The sequence below is a fragment of the Sinocyclocheilus grahami genome, unplaced genomic scaffold, assembly GCF_001515645.1.
Source record: "Sinocyclocheilus grahami isolate Dianchi unplaced genomic scaffold, SAMN03320097.WGS_v1.1 scaffold440.1, whole genome shotgun sequence".
Classification (NCBI taxonomy): domain Eukaryota; kingdom Metazoa; phylum Chordata; class Actinopteri; order Cypriniformes; family Cyprinidae; genus Sinocyclocheilus; species Sinocyclocheilus grahami.
Window position 1 is genome coordinate 1,012,146 of NW_015505619.1, and position 11,416 is coordinate 1,023,561.

Here is an 11,416-nt window from a genome sequence, read left to right on the forward strand (position 1 = left end):
ATGAAATATGCATATTATTTAATAATAATAATAATAAACAAACCAGAGAAGTAAATATATTTTCATCTCTAATGTTTTAAATATCCAGATTACTTAGCACATAATCATATGCTTCTTTTTGCATTATTTTGTATTTTCTAAATCACTAATTCTATAATAAGCATAACCATTTCAGTGAAAAGTTTAATTGGACATTTAATATTTGTAATGAAACATACATCTACAATAATACACAAGACGGTGACGTTTCATTACAAAACAAGTCATTGATTATTTTAGAGAATAAGTAAAATGTTTAAAAAATTTCTTTTACAAATTATTACTGTGCAAAATATTTACAAACACTTATTTCTGCCTCTTACAGTGTTTCACGATGAGGTAGAAAACAATGTCAAAACATCTGGATGGAAGGCATGCAGTTTGAATCTATGAAAAATGTCTATTATATATTTGCATTCTTTTGTGTGCTATTTTTAATCTGGTGATTGTTACTGATGTGTTAAATAGCCCAGCCTTCTGCAAAGGATTTCAAAAATCTCGGCCATACACAAAATCATGGTGATAATGGTGAAAATGTACATTGCACTGAGGAAGATGGTCTTTTCAAAGTGCTCAGGTACCATACACTTGGTGAAGTTGAATGTCTTGTTGAGTGAACTGGCATCACAGAAGTACAGCGGATGTACCAGGAATCCAAAGAGACGACTCTGGAGCCAGAATGCTGCCACCTCCAGGACGATCCGTAGCAGTAGAGAAATAATGTAGAACACTGTGTATGTTGGTCGTTCCAGAATATCCTCTTGGTCTATGTTTTTATATGCTGCATACAGATGGAATACGGCCCCTGGAACAAGAACCGTCACTAGCTGCAGGGCCCAAAACACCTGCAAAAACAAAAGTTTTCCACAATGAATATTTTGTAAGGTAGCCATTTTTTATAAATAGTAAATAGCTTTGTAACCCTTTCTTGCAAAAAAAATAAATAACCAGAAATCTTTTGTAATATAAATGTCTTTACTGTGACTTTTGATCAATTAACTGCATTCTTGCTGAATAAAGATATTTTTAAATCTTACTTACCCCAAACTTTTGAAGGGTAATGTATCATGATTTCCATAAAAAATATTAAGAAATAAAATTACAAATATTATACACTTAAGACTGGAGTAATGATGCTGAAAATTATCTTTGCATCACAGTGATAAATTACATTTTAAAATATATTCAAACAGAAAACAGTACATTTGAATTGTAATAATATTTCAGAATATTTCCTAAATAAAATAGCCTGATAATGGGGCATGTTGAACCTGTCATTAAATAACCATTTTTTACAAAGGCTAAGTTTTAAATAAAATAAAACCATAAAATGATTGTACAAATAGTTTAGGCCAACAGAAACTATGAATGATAAAATTACAACATTTAAACTGTATGTGACAACTTGTTTTACATTATGTTAAAGTCTGAGAACACCGTCCAATCTTTCTTGACTCAAAACCTTAGTTCTAGTAAAAAACTTGGCCGTTGTTTTGTTTTTTTAATCTCACACTCAATTAAAGCTTTACATCTGTTTTTGCAATATTACCTGCGGCGTTACAGGTCTGAACTGATTGTAACAGAAGAGGTTGAGCTCCCTCCTGTCGGGGTCGCAGCTGAAATGAAGGGCCTCATTCCCGTAAACCGCAAATCCCAGAACGCCCAGGAAGAACATGTGCACGGAGCCGAAAAACAGGGTGTGGAACTGACCAATCACAGTCGGAGGCCGGAGCTACAGAAACACCGCGAATCAAACAAGATAAAACAAAATAGGTACGTCACAACATAGCCTACATACAACAATATAATTTAAAGCAACTTCATATAGGCTATATATTTTATTTTTACCTTAAAATAACAGTTTCAAACTATCATAAAGCAAATGGCTTGAGTCTTTCCCACGCTACCCCAGCGATTTTAAAGGGGTCATATGATGTTTTTTTAAAGATCATTATTTTGTGTATTTGGTGTAATGTTGACATGCTTTAATGTTCAAAAAACACATTATTTTTCAAATACTGTACATTATTGTAGGTCCTCTATGCTCCCTTTTTAGAGCTAATAAATAATAAAAACCCTACAAAGTGCTTTTGCTTTCGCCTAGAAACACACAGCGTCTCTCTGACATGCTGCTTCAACACTAACTGCAGTTACTGAAACCACGCCTTCTTTCTTTGCGTGCACATTTGGGCCGCATTATGCAAATATTTCCACATAGTGAGGTAGATATGTGGGGGCGTGTTAGAACGAACCATTTTAGGGGGGGCGTGTCAGAGTCTTAACTATATCTCTTTGGTTTTGAGACTTTAGTCTTTGGAACTTCAGGGATCTTATCTATGAACAATCAACTTGTAACACTCCAAAGAGAAAGGAAAACTTGAAATCGCTTCATATGACCCCTTTAAATCACTCATTTGTGAAGCTTTGGGAATCATTTGTTTCGAATCAGTGATTCGGAGCAAATGTCAAACTGCCGAAGTCACGTGATTTCAGTAAACGAGACTTTGTGACGTCACAACTTTTTCGAAATGTTTTAGATATTTCAGTTGTCAGCTCAGTGAAGTCATGAACCAGTATGTTTTTTTTTTACCTGATTCTGGGGTCGATTTAATAATTTTGTATATATTTTTAATGACACAAATAATGACACATCTGTATAATAAAAAAGGAAGAGTAGTCTTAAACGTATAACCATAGCCTATATACACATATTATAGGCTACAGACACTATGGTGATTTGTTATTTGCATTTAATAGATTACACTTTCAATAAAACATTTGCAATGGGTTTTTTATAGGCAGTTTTATGCATGTTTTGGCATGAGTTTTTGTTGCGTACACATTTTTGACCAGCATGGGTTGCTAGCGTTTGGCGTTTCGAGCACGTCAAAGAGGTGATTCGTTTTGTGAAGCAACTGGTTCAATTGATTCAAAGTTTCGAAGAGCTTCGTTACGAAATTTAAAAATTCTGAATTTGAAAAATTCTCGCGAAATTCTGCGATTGCTTTACGGCAGCAACAAATGCACGTCATGCACATCTACACCGACAATGAATTCCACTCAACTTTAGGGGGCTTTAAAGTCGCAAAATACACAAAACTAGTAGCCTAGATTATGACCATTGAGACAAACAAAACTGTTGAAATCAAATGTTATCTAAAACATTAAAAAATCTGTTTACTTAATTTTGTCGCTAGTATGAAGCATCCAATAAAACTAAATATAGGCTATTAAAATGCAGAAAACCTAATAATGTGATTTCTTGATTTTGCCACAAAAATAGGGAAACATCAGAAAAAAGAAAATAAAAATCAAAACCGACACACATTGTCTTATACTTACACATCCCTCATAGAAGTTCTTGATGTAGTTTAAGGACATGATAATGTCTTTTTTCTTTAAGTTGAATTACTCTGTAGTGCTTGGCCCTCATTGGAAAACTTGAAATCGCTTCATATGACCCCTTTAAATCACTCATTTGTGAAGCTTTGGGAATCATTTGTTTCGAATCAGTGATTCGGAGCAAATGTCAAACTGCCGAAGTCACGTGATTTCAGTAAACGAGACTTTGTGACGTCACAACTTTTTCGAAATGTTTTAGATATTTCAGTTGTCAGCTCAGTGAAGTCATGAACCAGTATGTTTTTTTTTTACCTGATTCTGGGGTCGATTTAATAATTTTGTATATATTTTTAATGACACAAATAATGACACATCTGTATAATAAAAAAGGAAGAGTAGTCTTAAACGTATAACCATAGCCTATATACACATATTATAGGCTACAGACACTATGGTGATTTGTTATTTGCATTTAATAGATTACACTTTCAATAAAACATTTGCAATGGGTTTTTTATAGGCAGTTTTATGCATGTTTTGGCATGAGTTTTTGTTGCGTACACATTTTTGACCAGCATGGGTTGCTAGCGTTTGGCGTTTCGAGCACGTCAAAAAGGTGATTCGTTTTGTGAAGCAACTGGTTCAATTGATTCAAAGTTTCGAAGAGCTTCGTTACGAAATTTAAAAATTCTGAATTAAAAAAATTCTCGCGAAATTCTGCGATTGCTTTACGGCAGCAACAAATGCACGTCATGCACATCTACACCGACAATGAATTCCACTCAACTTTAGGGGGCTTTAAAGTCGCAAAATACACAAAACTAGTAGCCTAGATTATGACCATTGAGACAAACAAAACTGTTGAAATCAAATGTTATCTAAAACATTAAAAAATCTGTTTACTTAATTTTGTCGCTAGTATGAAGCATCCAATAAAACTAAATATAGGCTATTAAAATGCAGAAAACCTAATAATGTGATTTCTTGATTTTGCCACAAAAATAGGGAAACATCAGAAAAAAGAAAATAAAAATCAAAACCGACACACATTGTCTTATACTTACACATCCCTCATAGAAGTTCTTGATGTAGTTTAAGGACATGATAATGTCTTTTTTCTTTAAGTTGAATTACTCTGTAGTGCTTGGCCCTCATTTCAGACCTGATGCCTTCTGCTGAGCTCCAGCTCAAACGCTGCGGCTCCTGTTGACCTGTGCTGCATATTTCCCTTTCATCTGCTCTACCTTCCTCCATTTACCCACGAGGTACAAAAAGACAACAAAAAGGGAAAAACAAAGGGACTGGACATGTGGTCCACACATAATCCCCATTCAACTACGTCAGCAGAAGAAAAAAAAAACTGTTTTAGTGTAACACAGCATGTGTTTTTAGACTGAATTTCTGTGTTAAAGTCTTGTGTGTCTGTTGAATCCTTGAAGATATCAGAGCAAGAGGAATGGAAATATATTCAAATGCATGAAGGTTCAGTGTAGGTCAACTGGAAGACAGAAAAACATTCTGAAATATAAAAAGATTTTGCATTTACATTTTTTTTTAAACTTTTTATTAAATGTGCAATGCAGTTTTACAACATATCATTTGAACACTCATGAACGCTGACATGCTGGAGAATAAACAGACAAGTTGACCATATCGAGAGTCTCTTGAAATAGACTCCAGGCCATGAACAGGTGCTTGTGAAAGGGGGAGTTATCAGCCTGGACAGAGCGGCTAAATTTAACCAGATGAACAGAGCAAACAGACAGTCAGAGGACAAACGATTAAGAGCAAATACACATAAAGCAGTCATCGCACTTCATGATCTGATCTGACTGTGTGCACTTTTAAACATATATGGGTGATTTTCAAGAACTTTTCTAAGAAAGATTCCTTTAAAGCTGTAGTTTTAAAGTTTAAAGAATGTTTAATTTTAAATCATTTATTAATAGTGATACAATCATGGAAATTCTACTTCATAATAAATTATGTATACAATTTGTTCATTAGTTTAGAACCAAAAATTGCTGTCCCTGCTATTGCATTTCATTAGCATCCCATCTATAACAGGCAAAATTCTCAGAAAGTTCTGGCAAGGGCCTCTCAAAGTTATGAACCAGCGTTCTTCCAGAAACAGGAATAGAATGTTCATTCAAAATGATGTGGTCTTTAATAATGTTCTTAAACGTTAGCACAAAAACTGCATCACTTATGGAATGTTTTTTTTTCTCAAAAATTTTATAGTTGAATGTTCATCTTTCTTTTTTTAAAGGGGTCATATAATGCTGCATGCACTTTTACAAGTTGTTTGAACTGAAATGTGTGTTGGCAGTGTGTGTCCACAACCACCCTATAATGATAAAAATCCACCCAGTGGTTTTGTTTTAATCTGGTTAAATGTTTCCCCCTTTCTCAAATCGAGCCGATCTCAGATGCCTGTCTGTGTGACGTCACACAGACAGGCCCCTCCCACGATAGTTTGATTGACAGTAGTGTTTCAGCACAGACTGGACTGGTGTCTTACCTTAGCTCCGCCCTGAGTGACTGTCATCAGTCCGCCATTCTGAAACGCGTCGATTTTTACAAAGCTCATCGGTCTGAAAAGCGAGGTGTGCTCTGATTGGCCAGCTATCCAGTGCGTTGTGATTGGCCAAATACCTCAAGCGTGTGACGGAAATGTTACGCCCCTCACCATACTGTGATGCCATGTTTGGTTTGAAGTGTTCTGGAACAGTGTTGTAAATACAACTTAACCACTGATTTCTAGTTGTGTCCTCTTTTGGAAGACCAAACAAAGAAGTTTCGCTTTCACAACGAAGCACACAGCATCTCCACGATATGGCGGCGGCGGTGGCAACAATACTACAGCGAGAATCAAAGTTATTTAGGGGGTGTTATGCAAATCTTCCCACACAGTGATGTAGACATGTGGGGGCGTGTTTAAACGAGGCGTTTTAGGAGGGCGTGGATGAGTCTTAACTTTTATAAAGAATATCTCTTTGGGTTTGAGACTTTACTCTTTCCAACTTCAGGGATCTTATCTATTCACGAACAGCTTGTAACACTCCAAAGAGAAAGGAAAACTTGAAATCGCATCATATGACCCCTTTAAGAAACAAATCCACCATTACGATATTTTTTTACTTCAAACTGTTGAATCAGGAGAGAAATATGCACAGATCAAGGCAAGCACTGTTTACAAGTGAAAACAGTCCAAAACCATTCTAAGCACATATGGGTAGATTTTGATGTGAGAGGACAACCGGGGAAGGACTTTTTCACTAGAGGAAGCATTATTATGGATTATGGACTATTTTTGCCAGAAGCAATGGTTAAAACCTAAAATGACTTGATGATTCATCTTAATAATGGATTTGTTTCTTACAAAAATGCCGCTTTTCACCTCACAAGATGTTATCTGATGGACTGCAGTGGTGTGGATTACTGTGATGTTTTTATCAGCTGTTTGGACTCTCATTCTGACGGCACCCATTCACTGCAGAGGATCCATTGGTGAGGGATTCATTGGTAATGCTAAATTTCTCCAAATCTGTTCCGATAAAGAAACACACTCATCTATTTTTATACCTTCCTCATACCAACCCCCACACACCCCAAACAAATTATGTATATATTATTGAAACTTCAGCACATACTTTTCAGAAATGTGGTTAGGTCCAATATGGAAAACCTTTCAAATGTGTTGAAACTTGTTTAGAGTCTCACATTAAATGCATCAATGTTTAGTGTGTCTCTCAGACCCTGAACAGAACATTAGGGTTAATTTCTAGCTTGTTTAATCAGGGTTATTATTGGTGGCTAAGACTTACACTATTAAAAACATTTTTGTGAATTGAAATAAATCTGAAAATAAATTTGCGGAAAATCTTAAACTAAAGGAAAATGAGAAATGTTGCATTGGCAACTAACTAAAATAAGTTTAAGCTGAAGCAGTAAAATTACTAACTGGAAATTAATATATCTAAAACTGAAACTAAAACTGAAATAGAAATAAATTAAACCTAAATAGTAATATATAAAAATACAATAAAATAAAATAAAACCCTTTCTGTTAATTAAAATAAATAAACGGAAATAAATTTGAAATTAATTAGGTGAAAAACTTCAAACTAAACACAAATGTGACCCTGGAGCACAAAAGCAGTGTTAAGTCGCTGGGGTATATTTGTAGCAATAGCCAAAAATACATTGTATGGGTCAAAATTATAGATTTTTCTTTTATGCCAAAAATCATTAGGATATTAAGTAAAGATCATGTTCCATTAAGATATTTAGTAAATGTCCTACTGTAAATATATCAAAACTTAATTTTTGCTTAGTAATATGCATTGCTAAAGACTTCATTTGAACAACTTTAAAGGCGATTTTGTCAATATTTAGATATTTTTGCACCCTCAGATTCCAGATTTTCAAATAGTTGTATCTCAGCCAAATATTGTCCTATCCTAACAAACTTATTTGAAAAAAAAAGCTTATTTATTCAGCGTTCAGATGATGTATAAATCTCAATTTCAAAAAATTGACACTTACGACTGCTTTTGTGGTCCAGGGTCACAAATTAGAAATGTTGCCTAAGTTTAAGCTGAAGCACTAAAATTACTAACTGGAAATGAATAGACTAAAACTAAACTATAACTGAATTAAACATTTAATTAAGCCTAAACAGTAATATTTAAAATAATAACAACAATAATATGACAAAAGCACACAACAAACTTCCTAAAACTATAACCTAAAATTAAAAAGAAAACTGGAAATTTAAAATAAAAGCCAGTTCAAAATATGAATAAAAATATGATGTGAAATGTGAAAATATAATACTACATAAGAAGATGAACTGACTTTAACTGAAATTGAGTGTTTACTGTTGTCCTTTTGTATTATTACACACTATTTTTCCTATTTAATACTGTAAAGCTGCTTTGGCACAATCTGTATTGTTAAAAGTGCTGTATAAATAAAGGTGACTTGACTCGATAAGAAATACTAAAAAAACACTAAGCAGCTTGCTGTCTGATGTACATGGTAAGATGTTGATTTGTCTTACAGATGGCAAAGAAGATGAAGAAGTTGGAGAAGGAGACAGTGGCCTGGAAATCCCGTTTTGATGGCTGCAATAAAGCTCTCATTGATATGGTTGCAGATGTAAGTTGCTCAGGTTATATATCAATCATACATCAATATTGTTGAAATCAGTTAACCATGTCAGGTTCTCCAAAGAACCTTTTAGTAAATAGTTCTTAAAAGAACCCTTTTTTAACCATTTAATAATCTAAAGAAACTTTTTCCACTGTAAAGAAACTCCATGGATGTTAAAGGTTCTTCATTGAACCATAGATGCCAACAAAGAACCTTAATTTTTAAGAATTTATCAACTATGTATAAGAATTAAGAGAATGAATCTTCACCCAAATCGTGCTGCTGAGTCTTTATAGTAGATACAGATTAAATATGATCAATCTGATTTTCTCACGCAGAAAGCGCTGAAGGAGAAGGAGTTTGAACTCATCACCCTGAAGACCCAGAAACTGGAGAATCTGTGTAGAGCGCTTCAGGACGAGAGGAAAACCCTGTATCAGAAGCTCCACGGGTCCCAACAGCCTGGAGCCGAAGACTCGGCTGCTACTGAGCCAGTCACTACTGAGGAAACTACAGAGGAAGTGGCAGTAACTAAAGAGGAAGTGACAGTCTCAACAGAAGCGGTCAGTCAAGATGCAAACACCCCCATTGAACCAACCTGTAAGTCTCCCGCAGATGCGACGCCGCTGACCAAAGAGCTTGCCAACCTGAAGGCAGAGAAAGCTCGGCTACAGGAACTCTCGACAGCGTTCACCATCCACCGCCACCTGCCGCCAGAGGCCTACGAGGACTTAAACAGCTGCGTTGAGAGCGCAGACGATGCTCAGGGTGAGCAACAGGTTGACACGGAGTTCAACTTCACAGAGGAGACCGTCACAGACACACTGTCTGAAGAACATCAAGAGCTCAGAGACAAAGACATGCAGGCGGTTGATTAGACAGACTAATCTCAATGTCAGTTTGTCACATTCACAAATAAACTTTATACAAATACATCCATGTGTATCGCGCTTGTTTGAACTTTGACACCATGCATTCATGTAGTATTATGTATTTTATGATACATGTCATTATAAAAGATGTGAGGTTATACAAAAAATGGTTATATATACGGTGCACACATTTGGAGAAACTTTATTGCAACTGTTGGGAATAATAGATACACTCTAAAAAATGCTGGGTTAAATATAACCCAGTGCTGGGTTAAAAAGGGACAAACCCAGCTATTGGGTTGTTTTGACCCAGTGGTTGGGTTCAAAACAATAGCTGGGCTTGTCCCTTTTTAACCCAGCGCTGGGTTATATTTAGCCCAGCATTTTTTAGAGTGTACGTAATCATTTATCTGCTTTTTATTTTTGATATAGTATTAATAACTCAAGCTAAAGCCTACAGCCAATTATTTCCAATTTCATTCATATTTTTGTGAAATTGTTTTTCGAGTTGGCAGATGAGAACCTGTGGATGAACATTGGTGAATATAATTAGAAACCCATGCGAAGTAGCCTACGTATGTTACAAGAACCAGTAACAAAGTATTAGGGCCAAAGCAGATGTATAAACATTATCCAAAAATGCAAATCAGAGATCATACATAGGGTTGCTTTGATTTGGAATAAAACTTTTAATTGGTCAAATCATTTTAGAGGTCTTAAATAGAAAAAAGATGCAAAACTGACAACAAAATGACATTCTCTAAATGAATTAATCTTCATTTCACTGTTTTCATAGCCTATCTAAAGAATGTTGGAGCTACTATGTAAAAACAGGAGAATTACCTCAGGATTTGACAGTTATGCTGTTGGGAATAATAGATACACTCTAAAAAATGCTGGGTTATATTTAGCCCAGCATTTTTTAGAGTGTACGTAATCATTTATCTGCTTTTTATTTTTGATATAGTATTAATAACTCAAGCTAAAGCCTACAGCCAATTATTTCCAATTTCATTCATATTTTTGTGAAATTGTTTTTCGAGTTGGCAGATGAGAACCTGTGGATGAACATTGGTGAATATAATTAGAAACCCATGCGAAGTAGCCTACGTATGTTACAAGAACCAGTAACAAAGTATTAGGGCCAAAGCAGATGTATAAACATTATCCAAAAATGCAAATCAGAGATCATACATAGGGTTGCTTTGATTTGGAATAAAACTTTTAATTGGTCAAATCATTTTAGAGGTCTTAAATAGAAAAAAGATGCAAAACTGACAACAAAATGACATTCTCTAAATGAATTAATCTTCATTTCACTGTTTTCATAGCCTATCTAAAGAATGTTGGAGCTACTATGTAAAAACAGGAGAATTACCTCAGGATTTGACAGTTATGCAAGGAATTAATTATTAATTGTGATTATTGTGGGTGTTGGTCTCAAACAAGTAGCCTACTGTTCATTTGTTTAACTGGATTTACAAGATTCCTAAATTACTTAATTGCTTTTTTTGGGAGTGGCACATTTGGTCTAAAAAGTGGTCAAGAACGCAAAAGTGTCTTGGCAATTTTTAGCTATATGTATTTTTTTTTTTTACAGTTTCTAAACACTGCTATATAAGTAATTTCAGCCAATTACATGCCAAAGCCCCACCTCCAAATATATGCCAGCCAATCCGATCACAGCAAACGCGAACACATTTTTATATCTAGTATTAAAAAAAAGTATCACAAGTCACCTTTCTTTAACACTTTACACAGGTTTCAGACATCTCAAATCAGTTCTGGCTGTTGTAATTTCCCTCACAATGACTGACTGATGCAGAGGAACTTTGAACAGGTTCTTAAAGGGGTCATATGATGCGATTTCAAGTTTTCCTTTCTCTTTGGAGTGTTACAAGCTGATTGTGCATAGATAAGATCCCTGAAGTTGCAAAGACTAAAGTCTCAAAACCAAAGAGATATTCTTTATCAAAGTTAAGACTCTGCCACGCCCCCCTAAAACG

At 35.0% G+C, this 11,416-nt stretch overlaps 2 protein-coding genes across 2 annotated transcripts; one reads left to right on the forward strand and one right to left on the reverse strand.

Annotated features, from left to right (window-relative positions):
• Positions 1–380: 380 nt before the first annotated feature.
• On the reverse strand, positions 381–3,460 carry LOC107552055 (gap junction epsilon-1 protein-like). The gene is made up of 3 exons (XM_016233856.1): positions 3,382–3,460; positions 1,589–1,771; positions 381–884 (listed from the first exon to the last, which is right to left on the reverse strand). Exons 1-3 carry the CDS (start codon positions 3,418–3,420, stop codon positions 489–491), a joined length of 618 nt encoding a protein of 205 aa, XP_016089342.1. The 5' UTR covers positions 3,421–3,460; the 3' UTR covers positions 381–488.
• Positions 3,461–8,448: 4,988 nt separating this feature from the next.
• On the forward strand, positions 8,449–9,454 carry LOC107552028 (beta-taxilin-like). The gene is made up of 2 exons (XM_016233834.1): positions 8,449–8,544; positions 8,877–9,454. Exons 1-2 carry the CDS (start codon positions 8,449–8,451, stop codon positions 9,414–9,416), a joined length of 636 nt encoding a protein of 211 aa, XP_016089320.1. The 3' UTR covers positions 9,417–9,454.
• Positions 9,455–11,416: the final 1,962 nt, after the last annotated feature.

Bases quoted from the DNA above. Each gene is read 5' to 3' on its own strand.
- LOC107552055 (XM_016233856.1), bottom strand. From the start codon at position 3,420: ATGTCCTTAAACTACATCAAGAACTTCTATGAGGGATGT. The intron at 1,772-3,381 runs GTAAGTATAAGA...GTGTTTCTGTAG, and splicing joins AGAACTTCTATGAGGGATGT to CTCCGGCCTCCGACTGTGAT. The intron at 885-1,588 runs GTAATATTGCAA...TTGTTTTTGCAG, and splicing joins TCAGACCTGTAACGCCGCAG to GTGTTTTGGGCCCTGCAGCT.
- LOC107552028 (XM_016233834.1), top strand. From the start codon at position 8,449: ATGGCAAAGAAGATGAAGAAGTTGGAGAAGGAGACAGTGGCCTGGAAA. The intron at 8,545-8,876 runs GTAAGTTGCTCA...TTTCTCACGCAG, and splicing joins TCATTGATATGGTTGCAGAT to AAAGCGCTGAAGGAGAAGGA.